Raw genomic sequence first — 19,954 nt, 5'->3', positions numbered from 1 at the left:
AGCCTGAAGCCTATGGTGGGCTGGATTTGACAAAGATCAAAACCACATGGCCTAGAAGGATGCGCAAGACACCAACCCACCTACGAGACTATGTGTCGTGCCACCAAACTCAAAGACCCCCCTCTACATGACATTCCACTCCAAAGAGACTTTAGGTACGATCCATCCTATAGAAAATTTTATTTGTCATGATAAATTGTTTGAATCTCATAAAGCATTTGTAGCGGCTCTCGATGAAGATAACAAGCCCAGAAATTACTCTCAAGCAATGAAAGATCCTAGCTGACGAGATGCTATAGCCCAAGAGATAAAGGCTCTTAAAGACAATAGTACGTGGACCACGGAAGATCTTCACCAAATAAGAAACCAATTGATTGCAAATGAGTATTCAAGGTGAAACGTAGGGCCGATGGCAGTGTGGAGCGTTATAAGGCTCGTCTCGTCACAAAAGGGTTCGCTCAGATCAAGGGACTTGATTCATGAGACAGTTGCACCGGTTGCTAAATTGGTGAGTGTACGCTGTCTTCTGACTGTTTCGATTTTCAAGAAGTGGGAACTTCATCAAATGGACATACACAATGCGTTTCTACATGGTGACGTATCTACATGGTGACCTCGAAGAGGAAGTATACATGAGTATTCCGCCGAGCTTTCATGTCATGGGACGCGGCAAAGCTTGCCGCTTCGAAAGCCACTTTATGGTCTCTGTTAAGCTCCTAGAAATTGGTTTGCAAAGTTCGCTTCCGCCCTGGGTTCATTCAATCAGGACCTGACCATTCCTTGTTTACATATAGTAAGGACACCACTTTCATAGCCATTGTGGTCTACATAGATGACTTAATATTAGCATGAAATGATTCAAGTTAATGTCAGAGTTCCAAAACTTATTTGGCCACCTAGTTTTGTATCAAGGATCTCGGCCCTCTGAAATATTTTCGAATATGGCATGCTCGGAGCTAGACCATCACTATTCCCTATGGAACAACAACACTTTTATCTACAGACTCCAGTGATCCTATATCCGATCCAGGACAATATCAACACCTGGTGGGGCGGTTAATTTACTTGACCATTACACGACCAGAACTCTGCTACTCAGTCCATATCCTATCTCAGTTCATGCAGAACCCCTGCATGTTGCACTGGGATGCAACGATGCGAGTCCTTCGATACCTCAAGCAAAGTTCGGGATAGGGGATCTTGCTCAGTGTGCCAGCATCTTTGTAATTGAACGTCTACTGTGACTCGGATTGGGCTGGTTGCCCGATGACGCGACGCTCCGTCACCAGATTTTTTGTCATGCTTGGTGGTTGTCCTATCTCCTGGAAAACCAAGAAGCAGACCATTGTGTCCAGGTTGTCAGCATAAGTAGAGTACAGGTCCATGGCAGCTGCCACCAGTGAACTACTATGGTTGTGCAACCTTTTGCAATCTCTCAGAATCGATCATGTTCAGCCCATGCAGCTCTTTGGTGATAATCAGGCCACACTCCAAATCGCTGATAATCATGTCTTTCATAAGCGAACGAAGCACATCGAAGTAGATTGTCATTTCATACAAGATCACCTAAAACTTCGCGACATCGTCATAGCTTACGTACCAACCAAACTCTATTTGGTTGATGTATTTACAAAGGCCCTTGGACGGGACCGGTTTCGATTCTTACTTAGCAAGTTGGGCGTGATTGACATCCATGCGCCAACTTGAGGGGGAGTATTAGATGAGGTGTAACGATTAGGATGAAGTTGTAAATATGGAGTAGAGAAAATATAGAATTAGTTGGGAGTAGTTGAGAAATCATAAGGATCTTTACCTTATTTTGCTCCTTGTACACATTGACCAGTATGGGCTATATATGTTGTACTTAGTCATAAATAAAGAAAATAGAGAAGTTATTATTTCAAATTCTCAAAGTTTTACAACTAGCAACAGCCATAATCAAAAAAATTAATCTTCCTACTGCATCGTGGGGAGTTACTTACCTTCAAAACAGAGAAGCGGTCTAGTTTTACTTCAAATTTCTCAATCTGACTAATTATATCATCCAATAAAATCTTCAATTTGTCATTGAAACCAGCCACTCTCACCTGGGAAATATTACAGGTAGTGCTTATAAAGATTGAAAACCAGAAGGTTAAGAGACATGCATCAAGATCTTAGTATCTTATAAACGCATATGAGATATGCATTAAGAGCTTAATATCTTATACAACGTATTCTCCATATATTTAACTTTGATCATTGTAACACATTTTATAAAGGCCGGTCATAAGCCTCAGTAATGCATTTTGCATACAAGTATGTGATTCCATGATTCCATCAGCTACCATGTAGATATAGATTAGGTTAGAGTTGATTTCTGCTACAAGTATCACAGATGGGTGAAAATTAGCAAGGTTTACGGGAAATTAACTGCATCAAATGTATTCCTGCTAATGTAGCTTAAATATTTTGTAATCAGGGCTCGTAACATCAGTTTTGTTTTTGACATTAGTCTAGCTTCTGGAGTTCCGATTTAAACTTTAAACATTTTGGGAGGTTTAAGGTTAGAGTTATGGGTTTGGGTATTGGTAGAGAATTCTTCAAACTATTCGAAAAGATCAAATATGGAGTATTAGATAATCATAACGAAACTTAGCTTGATGATCTATGGGCTACAACAACTATTTTTATGAACATAGCAAACTTTCATGTTGTCATTAATCAATGAGATCAAAATCATCAAATGACACAATATATGCAAACTATAAGATTAAAAAATAAAAAAAAGAAAGAATCAGAGGTTCAAATATGAATCATACTTAGCTATAAGATAATCTTTTTGTTAGATCCATTCTATCAATACTAGATGTCCTCAGGTGTAAGTTGGTCCTAGACCTGGATTTGGATCAGCAACAGTCAAAACAGAAATGTTTTGGTTTGTCTCAGAATCTCAGCCAATCTTCAAGCTGTGAGAGTGTCGACATTTTTTACGGGACAAATAGGATGCGCTCAATTTAAGTTATATTATTTTTGAATATATGACAATGAATAATAAATGAACAAGATGTTTTAACATTGATTAAGGTACTTAAATTTCTGCTATAAGAAAGAAAAACTTGAGGAATAGACCACATAAAACAATTTTAAAAAAAAGAAGCACAATGATATTTTTTTTTGTAAAAGATAAGTATGCAAATTTTAAAAGTGCCTAGTGACAAGAAATTGCAATTCATGCATAACAAACTAGCAACTTTTGTTCTCTACACTACAGGATAGCACAGTTAAGTGACATGTACAACTTCTTCATAACTGTAATTGCAAAATTCTATACCAACAAGTTAGGTGAATAAACTATTAGGTTGTGTACAAACAAGTTGGTCTAAATCTCTCTTGGCTACTATTGTAATGATACATTGGGCACTAGAAATGTACCTGAAATCCAGTAACAGTCTGTTGGATTGAATAAGAAAGACCAGCAATATCAGCATCGTAAGCTGCAAGTTGAAAAAACAAAAAACTTAGAATGTGACTTACAGATGTCGTAATGTAAGAAGAACGAACATTAAGTTCGAAAGTAATGATAATAAGGCAGATAACAAATAATTGAGAATAAAACTTCAGTCAACTGATAAAAAATGTTCTGAGAGACACTTGTCCAAAATCTGGTTCTACAAAGTTACAACTTCTTTATTTGATTAACTTCATTGTGTTGATTTTAGATGTTCTTCTTGAGAAATATTTAGTTTATAAGGTTGTATTCCAAAATTTTAGCTTAGGCATTACCCATTTTGTGGTCAAGACAGTAATGTCACCATCAAGTAGCTACAAGCACTATGATTCTTAAACTCCAGGCTTTAAAGAGCCAAGTTATGGGCGCATGTCACGCCCTTGCTAGCACAGCATGGACGGGCACTATGCAATGCCAAATATAGGCATGGTAAATCAGCACAGAAGGCCTTTGACTGCAAATATGGGGACACTTTGAAACTGTCTTGTTATGAATTTTATGTGTAAAGGTCTTATAACATTATTTCTCGGGAGTTTGGTTATGGACAAAATACAATATACCAATGAAGAAATCTGCATAATCTGCATCATGATGAAGTGATCTATATGATAAATAAGATCAAATGGATCTAGGCATCCTTTACTTAAATTTCTTAACCTTTTCATGGCAAGTTTTAAAAATAATAGAAAATTTGTAGGAAATTCCTTAAATCTTCAGTGAGAGAGAGAGCGGGAGAGAGAGAGAGAGAGCGAGAGCGAGATCTCCTTCCTTCGTTTTCTTTGTTCTAGCCTTCTAGGATTGTTGCAAGTGAATGAGGGATAAGTACAAATAGTGTGAGAGGAAAGAAGTGAAGGAAGAAAACAGAAACAGAAAGTGTGGTGTTTTAGTATGTGTTTGGCACATGTTATGATACACTTGCGGTGTCAAAATCTCTCACTCAATATGCTTAGGAGTATTGATGTACGGTAGGACGCTTGATAAACCCCTGTGCCTTGTGCTCATAATGCATCGGCGCCGTATGGTATGCATGATGTGCCTCGATACACCTGATGCTTGATTCCTTGTTCATACTAAAATGCATAGATTGTGTGCTCATAAGTAATGCAAACAAATTTATTGAAAGATAGCAGCATACCAAAAGCATTCAAATAATCCAATAATAGCCTCACATAAAGACTAGTAAGGATTTCTTGGTCAGGTGTATGGTTGGCCAATGGGCAATTGAAATCAATAATAATGTAAGCTTTGGGAGTTAAGAACATTGTATCTGGTTTATACCAGAGTCTTGAAAATGATGATTTCCTCAACATTATTGGAACCTTAACCTGGTAAAACAGTGCAGTTATCAGGAGTCACTCAATCCAAGGCAAACTTTGGAGTTAATATAACTCAGGCTATGAAGTAGTCACCTTTTCTTGCACAAGTTTGATGGTTAAATCAGTTGGGATGAATACATTTGGCTTCGGAAGATGCAGATTTTCGTTAGGAGCTTTTTCTATCCATTGCTGTAAAAGAAAAAAAATAAATAAATCACCTATAAGCAATGATGAAACAAGTATGAGATACAAAATTTTGTACAAAATAACTGTATCAATGAGGAAAATCTTAAAAACTATGGAAGGAAGCAAAGCTTTCTGCTAAGAAGTGAAAAAAGAGCAGAACAGGTAAGCAAACCTGGAACATGGACGGAGTGACTTTTTCAACAGAATATGGTGTCCCATACCATGGCTCAACCAAATTTGCGGATCCATCAAACTTCTTAGATTCCCAAAATATTCTGATGCAAAAGTACAACTTCTTACTTGAAATAAATAATTTATATTTATATGTGCGCCCATGTAGAAACCTAATTTTAATATCATGCCTTTCGAAAACTCAAAATGTTGCAAATATACTCTACTACATACACACACACACACACCAAAAAAAAAAACCGCTCTATAACAAACCTTTTCCTGATACAAAACAAGCTCGCCCCCATAAATTGAATTGCTACCCAACTTAAGCTAAGGCACTTGTGTAAGAAACTGCTCTTTCTCCAGGAGTATACATGGAAGTTCAGTTACACACACACACACACTAGTTGAGTGTACATGCAAATGAACATCTTAATTATTTTAGTAGTTATCTCAAGTCAACATAAATTAGTATATCGTATTTGTCAAAAAATTTACAATAAAAATTTAAATAAAGAAATAAACTCATATGTTATAATTTATTAAACAATATCTGTCATATCCTAACTCTATATTTCTATTTTTTAATTTTTATATATAATGAATATTTCTGTATGTTTTTCGAATTTTGACAGACCCAAAATTTTAAGTATGTAATTTTAAACTTAATTATCAAAATTTTAATTCACACCTAATTCAAAAAAAAATTTTAATTTAATCCACTTTAACTAAATTTTTAAATTCTTAACTCAAAGTTGATATCCAAAATTAAATTTAGTTCACAATTTAAACTCGGCCAATTTGCATAAAAAATCTATTAATTTTGAGCTTTTGCAAAAGTAGGCCGTCTTTTTGGATTTTGCAGATTAATCAAACTACCCCTCTTTCAAAATGCATAAAAAGTACATGCATTAAATGCCTAGAAAAATACAACTGCTAAGCCATAAAGTGTCAAATTCTTTAGAAATGACAACTGCTAAACCATAATTACATGTACCCTTCTCGTAAAACAAGAATCCTCATTCAAGGCAAAATAAAAAGAATAAAGTTTAATTAATAAGATAAAGAGTGCAACATCCTCTCAAATAGTGCAACATCCTTTTCCAAATAGTACGATATCTGTATAAGTAGAGCAACATATGCATTGTTAATATCCATTTTGCATGATTTTTATACTAAATTACGTATAGTATAGTATATTACACAAAAATAATATAATATATTACAGCATACTTTAAAAATTATATAACATATGTATAAACGGTGCATATTTTACACTATTTGTACAGATATTTATACCATTTGTGTAAACGTTGAACTATTATGAGAGGATGTTGCACCATTTGGATGTGTGTTGCACTCTTTCTTTTTGAAAATTAAATTTTATTGCATATTAAATAAAGTGTCAAATTTCTTAGAAATGACAAGTGCTAAGCCATAATTATATGTACCTTTCTCGTAAAACGAGAATCATCATTCAAAACAAAATAAAAAGGATAAAGTATAATTAATAAGATGAGAGAGTGTTGTTTCCTCTCAAATAGTGCAATATGCTTTTCCAAATAGTGTAATATCTAAAAACTTTAATGGTGCAACATTCTCTGGAATGGTGCAACATTCTCTCATAATAGTACAATATTTATATAAATGGTTTAAATATCTGTACAAATAGTGTAAAATATACACCGTTTATACATATTGTATAATTTTATAATATATTGTAATATATTATATTATTTTCGCGTAATATACTATACTATTTGTAATTTAGTGTAAAACTCATTCAAAATGTGTATTAACAATGCATATGTTGTACTACTTTATACAGATATTGCACTATTTTGAAGAGCATGTTGTACTATTTGAGAGGATGTTGCACTCTTTCATCTTATTAGTTACACTTTGTTCTTTTTATTTTATCTTGAATGAGAATTCTCGTTTCACGAGAAAGATACATATAATTATGGCTTAGCACTTGTCATTTCCAAGAAATTTGACACTTTATATAATATGCAATAAAATTTAATTTTCAAAAAGAAAGAGTGCAACAGACATCTAAATGGTGCAACATCCTATCATAATAGTGCTACGTTTACACATATGGTGCAAATATTTGTACAAATAGTGTAAAATATGCACAGTTTATACACATATTGTATAATTTTTATAGTATGTTGTAATATATTATATTATTTTCGCGTAATATACTATATATTCGTAATTTAGTGTAAAAATCATTCAAAATGTTTATTAACAATGCATATGTTGCACTACTTATACAGATATTGCACTATTTTAAAGAGCATGTTGCATTATTTGAGAGAATGTTGCATTATTTGAGAGAATGTTACACTCTTTCATCTTATTAATTACACTTTGTTCTTTTTATTTTGTCTTGAATGAGAATTCTCGTTTCACGAGAAAGATACATATAATTATAGCTTAGCACTTGTCATTTCCAAGAAATTTGACGCTTTATATAATATGCAATGAAATTTAATTTTCAAAAAGAAAGAATACAACAGACATCTAAATGGTGCAACATCCTATCGTAATAGTGCAACGTTTACACAAATGGTGCAAATATTTGTACAAATAATGTAAAATATGCACAGTTTATACACATTATATAATTTTTATAGTATGTTGTAATATATTATATTATTTTCGCGTAATATACTATATATTCGTAATTTAGTGTAAAAATCATTCAAAATGTGTATTAACAATGCATATGTTGCACTACTTATACAGATATTGCACTATTTTAAAGAGCATGTTGCACTATTTGAGAAGATGTTGCACTCTTTCATCTTATTAATTACACTTTATTCTTTTTATTTTGTCTTGAATGAGAATTCTCGTTTCACGAGAAAGGAACATATAATTATGGCTTAGCAGTTATCATTTCCAAAAAATTTGACACTTTATATAATATGCAATGAAATTTAATTTCAAAAGGAAAGAGTGCAACACACATCTAAATGGTGCAACATCCTCTTATAATAGTGCAACGTTTACACAAATGGTGTAAAATATGCACCGTTTATACATATATTATATAATTTTTATAGTACATTGTAATATATTATATTATTTTCGCATAATATACTATGCTATTCGTAATTTAGTGTAAAAATCATTCAAAATGTGTATTAACAATGCATATATTGCACTACTTATACAGATATCGCACTATTTTGAAGAGCATGTTGCACTATTTGAGAGGATGTTGAACTCTTTCATCTTATTAATTATACTTTACTCTTTTTATTTTGTCTTCAATGAGGGTTCTCGTTTAACGAGAAAGGTACATGTAATTATTGCTTCGCAGTTGTAATTTTCAAAAATTTGACACTTAATAGTTTAGCAGTTGTATTTTTCTAGACAATTAATACATGTACTTTTTATGCATTTTGAAAGAGGGGTAGTTCGGTCATCTTTCTGAAAATTCGGCTCGAATCTGCAAAATTCAAAATTGCGGCCTACTTTTGCAAAAGCTCAAAACTAATTGATTTTTTATGCAAATTGGCCTTTAAACTCAAATTTTATTTTAATTTAGGGCTTTTTTTGCAATTGGACCCCTGAAAAAAATTATTTTTAAAAATAACCCCAGCAAATTTATATTTGCAAAAATGGCCCTGCCTCTCCCACGCAAGTGCCACGTCAGCGCCACGCGGGCGGGGCTGGGGGCGGTAGTTAAGTTAAACACGGTGAACCATTCACCGTGTCTAAACACGGTGAATGGTTCACCGTGTTTAGAGCTAGTACGTATTTTTTGCAATACAAATATTGAAAAGAGGAATAGGGAGTAGGAATGTCAATGGGTATGGATATCCGAAATATTATTCGAACCCAAACTCGAATATATTATATATATTCATAATTTATTTTTATTTATTTATACAATATATAAAATATTTAATAATTTTTATTACTTAGATCTTTATCCAACCGTATAGATTTTTAAAACCCGCTGGGTTCAGGTTCGGGTTTCAAGTATTTGGTCGGATATGGATATGGGTATGAATTTTTAAAATCCGTCGGGTTTGGGTTTTAATTTGATTTTCGGATTCGGATTTGGACTTTTGAAAAAGAGAAAAAAAAGGAATACAAATATGAAACACGGTAAACCATTCACCGTGTTTGAAAACGGTGAATGGTTCACCGTGTTCAACTTAACACACTGGCCCCGGCCCTGCCCACGTGGCATTGATGTGGTGCAGGCCCAGGGCCATTTTTGCAAATTAAATTTTGATAGGGCTATTTTTAAAATAAAAATTTGTTAGGGGGCTAAATGCAAAAAAAGCCCTTTAATTTATAAATTTAGAAATTTAAATAATTAAATTTCAACTCTGCATTTAAAATGAAATAAAATTTTAAAATCAAATAAGGTTAAAATTTATATATATATATTTATATATTTGAAATTAAAATTCAAATTTGATTGTTTTGTGGCAATTAATAAAAAGTTAATATAACAACTAAACATTAGAAGATAGCACTGAAATAATCTAAAAATATTCACTCAAAAGGAAAAGATCTTGAATGATTATTAAAAAAAAAAAGGCCAATTTGCATAAAAAATCCACTAATTTTGGGCTTTTGCAAAAGTAGGCCACCTTTTTCGTTTTGTAGATTCGGTCCGAATTTTCAGCAAACTGACCAAAATACCCTTATTACTTTTTCTCTCCTCTTTTTTTCTCTCGTTCATTTTTTTTTTCTCTCGCCAAAGAGGCAGCGGAGGCAGAGGAGGAAGCGAAAACAGCCCGCCTCGCCTCTCACCCTCATGCTCTCGCCCTCGCCCTCGCCCTCGCCCTCACCCGCGCACCCCCCACCTTCCTCGCCTCCGACCCCGCCGAGGCCGCGCCGCAACTTTTTTTTTTTCCTCTCCGACTCTGCTCCACCGTTTCCGACGACGACGCCTCTCTCGCCCTTCTCGTCCTCTCCCTCTCCCTCCTCCTCTGCCGCCTTCGACGACGACGCATCTTTGCCGACACCGACACCGTGGAGGTCGCTGCGGCTGCAGAGCCGAGGGTGCTTAGCGGCATTGTCGCCGACGCTGGCAGAAAAGGGTGACAAAAAAAATATAGAAGCAAGAAAAAAAAATAAAGATAAAAAATTACAGAAAAAGAAAGATGAAGATGAAATTGTACCGTTAAAATAAAATTGCACTATTTTAAAAGAACGTTGCACTATTAAGATGTAAACTGCAGCTTTAAGATGAAAATTACTCTTTAAACGAAAATTATACTCTTTGAGAGATATTTACACTGTTTCTCCTCTTATTGCACTCTTTCAGATGTAAACTGCATCCATTAAAATGAAAGTTACACTCTTTAAACGAAAGTTACACTCTTTGAGAGATATTTACACTGTTTCTCTTCTTGTTGCACCCTTTGAGATATAAACTGCAACCCTTTAAGAGATAATTATACTGTTTCTCCTCTTGTTGCACTGTTTCTCCTCTTGCTGCACTATTTCTCTTGTTACACTATTTCTGCTCTTAAAGGGTGCAGTTTAAGAGAAAAAATAGTGTAACAAGAGGAGAAATAGTGCAGCAAGAGGAAAAATAGTGCAACAAGAAGAGAAACAGTATAAATATCTCTTAAAGGGGTGCAGTTTACATCTCAAAGGGTGCAACAAGAGGAGAAACAGTGTAAATATCTCTCAAAGAGTGCAACTTAAAGGGGTGCAGTTTACATCTCAAAGGATGCAACAAGAGGAGAAACAGTGTAAATATCTCTCAAAGAGTGCAATTTTTGTTTAAAGAGTGTAACTTTCATCTTAATGGATGCAGTTTACATCTAAAAGAATGCAATAAGAGGAGAAACAGTGTAAATATCTTACAAAGAGTGCAATTTTCGTTTAAAAAGTGTAATTTTTATCTTAAAGCTGCAGTTTACATCTTAAATAGTACAACTTATGTCCATAATAGTGCAATGTTTTTTTAAAACAGTACAATTTTATTTTAACGGTGCAATTTCATCTTCATCTTTCTTTTTCTATAATTTTTTATCTTAATTTTTTTTTCTTGCTTCTTCTATAATTTTTTTTTGTCACCTCTCTCTGCCAACGGCCATGGCACCGGCGACGACGCCGCTAAGGAACCCCCGCTCCGAGGCTGCAGCGTCGCAGCGACCATGCATCGTCGTCGGAGGTGGCAGAGGAGGGAGAGTGAGAGGACAAGAAGGGCGAGGAAGGGCGAGAGAGGCATCGTTGTCGAAGACGGTGGAGAAGAGTCGGAGAGGAGAAAAAAAAGAGTCGCGGCGCGGCCTCGATAGGGTCAGAAGCGAGGAAGGTGGGTGGTGCGCGGGCGAGGGCAAAGACGAGGGCGAGAGCATGAGGGTGAGAGGCGAGGCGGGCCGTTTCCGCCTCCGCCTCTGCTTCCGCTGCTTTCTTCGGCGAGAGAAGAAAAAAATGAACGAGAGAAAAGAAGAGAGAGAAAAAGGAGAGAGAAAAAGTAATAAGGGTATTTTGGTCAGTTTGTTGAAAATTCGGACCGAATCTGCAAAAACGAAAAAGGTGGCCCACTTTTGCAAAAGCCCAAAATTAGTGGATTTTTTATGCAAATTGACCAAAAAAAAAATGAAAGGTTATCCATTAGAAAAAGAGGAATTAAAAGTTTGTTTCATTATGTTATTTATTTTGCGTAAGTTAAAGAGGAATCAAAGTTTCTTTTCCCTCCAAAAAGTGAATATGTCGATAAACCCAAATTCAAAATACGTACTTTTATATTTAGTGTGTGTGTATATATATAATTTCATATGGTTATAATATAAATTCTTGAAGCGCAGAAAAAGAAAAGAAATCTTGTCATGGATACTCATTATAAAAATTAATTTTGATCAACAAGAATCGATCGTAAGCTTGCTGTCAATGTAAATCATAGAATTCTCGGCTGCTTGAGAATGAAAATTTACCCAACTGCGGGACAGTTTAGTGGCAAGCCAAAATCCATATGAATTTATTTGCTATTTGTTGGCATTTTTTTTCCTTCCTAAATTGAACATCTATGTCATTGGACTGGAGGATGAACTGATCTAATATTGTCATCTTAAGTCTGGCTTGCACAGCAACTCAGCTAGATGCCAAATTCAAATGAACAAAGAATCCAAAAAAGTTACTATATATTTTTTTTCTTTTTGTTGCCAAAATAATCCAAATGTATGAATTGCTAAACATTCTGCATCTAATCGCATATTCCAAAACATAGAATTTGTGTTTACAGAACACACATACAAAAAAAAAAAAAAAAAAAAAAAAAACACTAAACAGGGCTGACATTTACTACTACCATTTCAAATACCACAATTTGTTAGTAGACAGCACTAAGAAAATCTCACTAGTGACATCTTAGCAGGAAAGTATTTATGCTACTGTAGAATTACCACACTTTAGTAAGGTAGCTATAAAACCTATCCTCTAGCCTTGTTGGTTTATTGCAGACCCAACTCTAAATAATTGTTGTAGATGATCATGCACCATATTTCACAGTCAGTAATAAAATCATCATCACATAGTTGTTTCTAGTCACGCCGCCATGTTCTAACAACAAGGCATGACACATTTGTTGAAGTTAATATTTAATAACTTTAGAAAAGCAAATGAGGATAATTATGCATGGAACTTAGCGTATGCATATAATGTCAAAATTGTTGGACTTAATAGCTTCAATAAAATACTTCTGTATATGCAAAGATTTAAGTGCTCATGACACAGGGTCATGCCAAGACCTCACTGGCGCAGTACAACATAGTGCATATTGTACCATGCTGATGTGTGTCAATTAGAAAAATACCTGTGTGACAACACACTATGACAAAAAAAAAAAAAAAATTTTCTTTGGCACTAACATATTCAAGTTACATATTATATATCTTTATTAAATATTTTGCACTTTATTAAGACTACTACTTTCTAACTTCAAAAAAATAAAATAAGAATGTTCAGCCATGCTATCGGCAGAGGAGTCATATCATACTAATATTTTGTCGGCACGATACGGAATGATGGATGCAATCTGTACCAATGGTCACTTAAAACCTTGCTTCCTTGACAAACTAGTAAGTATCATGCAAGCTTACCTAACTTTACTGGGAGTCAGCTCATCCAGTATCATTTGTATTCTGCTCGGGACAAACTTCGAGAGCAATGAACCTCCGACTAACCAATCTTCCGGTGGGAAAAACTAGCATATCAGTTAACAAAATCAGGTTATAAAAATCAAATGAGTGATCACATCTTGATTATAAATAGCATTCCAAATATTGTGCACAATCACAAAAAAGATAAGATTACACCATTTAGAGGCAATGATTGGTAGAGACTAAAAGCAGATAGAAGTTTTCATATCTAGCTGATAATCACACCATATACAAGCAAGAAATGAAATACCCAGTTCAAAATTAGCTTATATTGTGGATGACCAAAGATGGTTATATTAAATTTGGTCAGTTATTGAATTTTTTGCATGGCAAGCTTGCAGGTGGAACGATCTCTAAAAAATCTGGAATTTTTATGAGATTTTGCTAACACTATGTCTGATTGTGTACCAATTTAATACTAGTTCCCTTGAACATAATTTATACTCTATTCCTTGCTTGTGATTATCTTACTATTGTTATGTGTTATTTAGCTCTTTGCAAATGAAAGCATGCTTGTATTTCAAGTTATAATTCGCACATGTTATTTCTTTATTATTACATTTTTCTTTTCTTGGTTCTAAAGTTTAATGCACTGAACTTTCGCAAATAGCGAGATTCACAATAAGATCTACCAAGAATATCATTTTCTTTTTCCAACATTAATGAATATGATTAAATTACTTTCAAAAGGATATAAACATTCCGATACAGGAAAGTGATGATAATTTGGCATACCTGCATGCATGAAGCAATACTAACAACATAGCTAATTGGAGGGACTTTGTCTTGATAATGAAACTGTGTCTTAGATATCGCTGAAATCTAAAATACAAATAATTTGTTAGATTTTTCTTTCTCTAGCATTCTCAAGACTAAACTAATATATGAGACAGTTACCTAATGTGCGATATTTTATTTTAAGTATGAAACTACAATGTAAATCATGTAAGGGTTTAGTAAATCAAGTTGTATTGGACAGAAAATACACAATCTTCACTTAATTTCCTAATTTCATCACTTATTTTCCTAATTTCCTCCTTTTTAATGAATTGTTGGCCGTAGATACTTAGCTATAATACCTTCATACATAATTTGCCTCAACTACCTAAATCCATACTTCTGTAGCTAAAACAGAAGAGAATTGTCAATGTAAGTAGTTTTATACATGCAAGCTTTAGAAACTCAGTATCTATCTATTTAACTAGATAAATAAAAGGTGAAAGATTATGAATTCAGATGCTTGTTGTAGCTCATTGCATTTTCATGTAATAAATGGCCGACCAATTTTATGGGCCGACCAATTTTATGGGCATTAACATGTTCATTCATATAGTTCTTGATATTATTCACATTATAATCCAAAATAAAGTTTAACTTGAGATGACTGAATTCTACTACCTCATTAAAAATCCATTCTGGGAATCTAGAATTCTGCAACAGGCGTATATATTTGAACAACAACCCAATGATATCTTCAATATGCTCTGCAACCATTGTACGTGTCTATAGTAAGTTATGCAATCATAAAACTCTCAGCAATGAAAATGCTAGAAGCGATCTGACCATGGCCTGCATCAGTGAGCCCAATGCTTACAAAGAAAAAGGAATATTCAAAGTTGGCACCTGCTTCCCCAGCTACCAAACTGAGAGCCCATCCTGCAATATTAATTATTCTTGAATTAGGTTAGATAATTTGTAGTAACTAATGAATGTACAATATTGTTTAATTTTTGCATATATATATATATATATATATGGCATACAAGCAACTGATTGACAACTTATGACAGGAGCATTGAAAAAAAGTACCTAACAACAAATGGTCCATATTCCTAAAACAATTCCAGTCGATGGCAAGTAAAATGTTAACATACCTAAGCCCCTACCCGTTTCCTGCTCCCCTTTCAGCATGCAAGGAAAATACTTCAAAATTTTTAGCTCACTACTTATCTCTCTCTTTCTACCTTCCTGCTCCCTTTTCTGTATGTAAAAGATTGTTACCTCACTACTACTCTCTCTCTCTCTTTCTCTCTCATGAATCATGTGGGGATTTAGCAAGTCAATATTCTAAAATATTCACGAAGAGATTGTAGTATATTGAATAACCAAAAGTGAAGAATATAGAAACATATACTTCCACCAAGATTATCCATCTTTCTGCAATCGGGAAAAGATCAAATAATGCAGGAACCATAAGGAGTTTTAGATCAGTAAAAATTATATTAACGCTTGAAACATTTAAGATGCTTTCAACTTTTTGACTTTATGATGCATGTGATACTAGGTCACCGTATGTAACAACTAACAACACTTTCAGTAACATATGAAAAGAGTTTCAAGCTCCCTGGAGTCGATCTTACCCAACTTTTTCAAAACATAAAATAGAGATCCCTCTCCTTCATGCCCAATAAGATGACTAAGGTAATTGCAAGGCCCTTCTTTGTAATACCGTAAGGTAGGAGTGATTTGCCATTTTATTCTCAATACATCACCTTCCGTTATTGGAACCGCTTTTACCAGAATCTGTGGCACAGCAGCAAAAACCAAATTTCAGAACATATTGGTGCCAAGTGTTGTTGTCTACAGGTAATCAAACATCGTCAGACACAAGCATACCTGAAGATGTTCACTTGAATAAGGTTGACCAAGAAATTGAAAATGTTCTCTTCCAATATTTCTAATATCTGAGAATTTGCTTTCCACTAGACTTTGTAAATTGTCAAGGCTTTCTACAAACATCAAGTGAAGGGTCGAGGATTTATATATCAAAATGGAAGTTAGAACACTAACACAAACATTACATACGAATTTATGACCTTTTCCATATACAACAAGGTGCATGAGGTTGGCCGAGTAACTTTCTTCATAGAATTTAATTAGCTCAAGTCTTATGTCCAAGCCTTTCTCTTTTGGTTTAATTTCCAATGTTTCCCAGTTTCCTGAAACATCACGATTTTCAATGAATCATAACTAATTTACATCTCAGGCAATAATACATTGTTTTACAAGTCATGCTAGTAAATATATATATATATATATATATATATATATATATATATATATATATATATAAAACATCACATAAAATGGATATATGTTCATTGTAACTAAAATTAAAAGGAAACTTAGGAAAGAAGTGTATGAGAAAGGTTATTCAATTGGTCTCAAAATTCTTGCCGACCTTGGTTGGACAATCTCTGAAGAAGGAAAAGCAATAGGATACTTGCTACACGAGGTGGAAATATCATGCAAAACACAGGAGAAACTAGCCAGCATATTATAGAAAATAATATGATAAGAAATCATAGATCAAGAGTATCACAATGAAAGCTATTGATTTAAAACTCAAAGCATAGGTTATTTATTCCCCTAAAAACACCATTTGTTTAATGAGAAATCATTGATCAAGAGTATCACAATGAAAGTTATTGATTTAAAACTCAAAGCATAGGTTATTTATTCCCCTAAAAACACCATTTGTTTAGCTTTTAAAGTTCAGCGAATACACCTTTAAAGCTCATGAAGACAACCGACCATGTACACTAATTATCTGAATATCACTTTATCAAGTCATTATATCCAAAGAGATATGCATTATTGTAAAATGTCTGTCATGTAACAAATTACCAGATTACAATAGATCACAACAATATTTAAGTATTCAAAGAGAAAACTGCAATTAAAGCATATAAAAAGTGCAAATAGATTTTATGACTATGAAAGTATCAAAGAAGCATATTAAAGAATTAATAACAGAAACAAGAGACTAATACAAAGAATTTCTTATTTAGGTTTTAAGGTCAAATATTGATGTTAGCAATAGCATGTGTAATAACCGAGAGTTTAAAAATTCAAAATTCCAGAAGTGCTACATTTCATATATAACATTTTTCAGGGTTTAAAGTGTAGTTTTTCTATTGTTTTAGCTAGGAGAAGGCTGAAACAGAGAGAAGAAAAGAGTCCGGAGAATTAAGTGCAACCGTCACACTTAAAGATAGCTATTAAAAACCCTAGCTTGCTCTGTCCTCCCCCAAAAAAAGCTACCACCCTTAACGTGGGCCTAAGCTCCTCTGTTGTCGCCGGCCACCCCCCCAAAAAAAGCTACTACCCTTAACATGTGCCTAAGCTCCTCTGTTGTCGCCGGCCACCTTGCTAAAAGGGTCGAAGCTTTGATGACTTCCCTTGAGCTCTCTCTCTCTCTCTCGAACAACGGCACCACTGCTGCAACTGTCTCTGCTTTCCCTCTCCAGCAAGCAGCAGCACCCACGGCTGCTCCCACCCAGGTGACCGTCCCCTCCAACAGCACCCACGTTCGACTATTTTGTTTAACTTATAAAGTTTGGATATTTATGTGCAAAAGCCCTAACTCTAGCTAAAATAAGGTCCTTCTCTCTCTTGTCCTTACCTGCTCTCTCTCACTCTCCCCTACGACTTTTCTCACCCGCACTATGAGCTTTCTCTCTCTTTCTTATTCTCCCACACATACGTACGCAGTCGCCTCTTGATGACTTCCGAAGACTCTGGCGATGCCACTCTGGCCAGCGCTGGTGCCACCGTGGCCACCCGAGCCCGGGATCAAACTTTGATCCTGAGCTGAAATACATTTGGCTGCAACACCAGATCAGGCACCATCGCAGCTCCCCACCGCTGCCTCTTCACGTTGCCGGACGCCGCCTCCTCGAAGCCCTCCTAGTCGGCCACGACACCCTCCTAGCCAAGCTGCCTTTCTTGGCTGCTGGAGCCCCAGAAGGAATAGCCTACTCCAGAGCAACCTCAGGGTTAAGGTTTCTTGTGGCCAACCTTTTTGTTCCAGCCAACTCCGGCGCTAGCGACCTCCCGACAAGTGAGCACGGCCTTCTTGAGGGCTTGTAGGTCACCGTCCTCCATTTTGCAGCAATCAGATTGGCCTTGTATTGCTGGTTGGACAATGTCGCTCCCGTAGTACTTGGAATATGAAGTTCAAGTTGCTCTGGCGCACTCATTGGTCACTGTTCGCGCTCCGAACAATGAGCACGGCGTTTGAGACGATACATTCTAGACAGCACAGCTGGTTGGATTCTGAATCGCAGAATCTTCGATAACAAACCAAAATTATAGTTTTATACATTAATAATGCTATACCATGATCTTTTAGGGACCATTTGAGTATGTTAGATTAATCAACATGAGGCGAGAGAGAGTAGTTGAGGCACACCGGCCTCCTTATATTGTGCAACCCTGCAGTATCTAGACGTACTGAGATCTTAAACAGATAGACTATTGGTCTCGATTGAAGGCACAGGTTGCACAAAATGTGGCTCAATGCTTGAAGCATTGGCAGGCAAAAGATGAGTATCAGCAATCAGCGGATAAGCTGTAACCCCCCTTGTGCTGGTGCGGAAGTGGGAACGAATAACATTGGACTTTGTCGGGTTGCCTCATCTGCCACAAGGCAACGTCGCGTTTTAGGTCATGGGGGGCCGGTTGACGAAGTCAGTTAGTTGGAGCATATTGTTCAGGCCCTCGGGAACATGGCCAAGGCCTGTGTGTTGGATTTGAGCAAAAGTTGATTCAAGTACTTGTCCCTAGTGGAGTTCGCTTACAACAACAATCGTCTGGTGAATATCGAGATGGCTCTTTAAGAGGTATTGTGTGAGCGTTGACGTTGGTTCACGATACGTGGAGATGATGTCGGTGAGCGATCGGTGATTGGGCCAAATATGGTGAAGGACTCTTTGATCAAGTTTCGCATCGCGACGCAAAGGTTCTTGATTTAGCTAAGTCGGCAATGAAATTACCCGAACTTTTGTCGGCATGACCTGGAGTTTCAGGTCAATAAGAATGTATTGCTCAGGGTTTAGTTGACATGTGGGATCAGGTGGTCCAGGTTGCGGTACGGATTTAGTCCGCGGCTCATGTTGGACCTACCTAAAATAAACAAAGCCCAAAAAACACCCATACAAAAAAGAGAGAAAAAAAAGGAAAAAAGGAGAAGAAAAGGAGAAACAGAAAAGGAAAACAAAAGGGGTTAGTCCTTGTCTCCCGTTTCTCCATAGCAGCGCCACCCCAACCCGAGGAGCTCGTCAGCGAGCTCGTGATCCCGGAGACCCCGCATCGTTCACCATCTCCTCAAGTTGATCTCGAAATCTCGAAAATCCAGTGCCGTTCACTGTCACCTCAACCTCGGAGATTCTACGAATCTCGCCGTCCCGTACACGAATCTCGAAGATCGCGCCCCCGTCACCTCAAATCGCATCGGCAAATCCCGAATATGCCGCCAAAAATCTAGCTACTCCGAAAGCATCATCATCACCATCGCATCTCGCGTCTCCCATCGGCGTTACCATACGAAGATCCCGCGGATCTAGCCATGGGTCACCTCGAGCCGTCTTGTCACCGAAGGAGCCCAGCACACACCGAGAGCATACACATACACTCAGGCATACATACACCCAAAAACCTATCCACACACACTCAAGAGCAAAAAAAAAGGGAAAAAAAGAGAGAAGGAAGTAACAGAGGGAGAAGAAGAAGTAAAAGAAAAATGAAGGACAGAGATTCAGCTTCTACAATCGACTCGCTGCCAACTCCACCGCCGGCTATGCCGACGTCGCCACCGACCAACTTCGACGACCCGTTGTCCCTCGTGCTCAAATCAAAGA

The 19,954-nt window shown here is 36.0% G+C and overlaps 1 protein-coding gene across 6 annotated transcripts in view; it reads right to left on the bottom strand.

Annotated features, from left to right (window-relative positions):
- Nucleotides 1–19,954, bottom strand: part of LOC109712809 (insulin-degrading enzyme-like 1, peroxisomal) — a 74,347-nt gene that overhangs the window by 10,601 nt on the left and 43,792 nt on the right. For 4 of the 6 annotated variants that reach the window (XM_020236577.1, XM_020236576.1, XM_020236572.1 and 1 more), the window contains exons 8-19: nucleotides 16,130–16,252; nucleotides 15,930–16,042; nucleotides 15,674–15,836; nucleotides 14,877–14,969; nucleotides 14,712–14,797; nucleotides 14,049–14,135; nucleotides 13,254–13,357; nucleotides 5,165–5,267; nucleotides 4,900–4,995; nucleotides 4,626–4,815; nucleotides 3,415–3,476; nucleotides 1,983–2,087 (exon numbers count right to left, since the gene is read on the bottom strand). In XM_020236577.1, the coding sequence (XP_020092166.1) occupies nucleotides 1,983–2,087; nucleotides 3,415–3,476; nucleotides 4,626–4,815; nucleotides 4,900–4,995; nucleotides 5,165–5,267; nucleotides 13,254–13,357; nucleotides 14,049–14,135; nucleotides 14,712–14,797; nucleotides 14,877–14,969; nucleotides 15,674–15,836; nucleotides 15,930–16,042; nucleotides 16,130–16,252 (1,325 nt within the window). The remainder of the gene's footprint in view (nucleotides 1–1,982; nucleotides 2,088–3,414; nucleotides 3,477–4,625; nucleotides 4,816–4,899; nucleotides 4,996–5,164; nucleotides 5,268–13,253; nucleotides 13,358–14,048; nucleotides 14,136–14,711; nucleotides 14,798–14,876; nucleotides 14,970–15,673; nucleotides 15,837–15,929; nucleotides 16,043–16,129; nucleotides 16,253–19,954) is intronic. The other 2 variants (XM_020236574.1, XM_020236575.1) reach the window with 2 other exon arrangements.

Source organism: Ananas comosus, linkage group 7 (assembly GCF_001540865.1).
Source record: "Ananas comosus cultivar F153 linkage group 7, ASM154086v1, whole genome shotgun sequence".
NCBI lineage: Eukaryota > Viridiplantae > Streptophyta > Magnoliopsida > Poales > Bromeliaceae > Ananas > Ananas comosus.
This window is presented reverse-complemented; position numbering and strand designations above follow the sequence as displayed.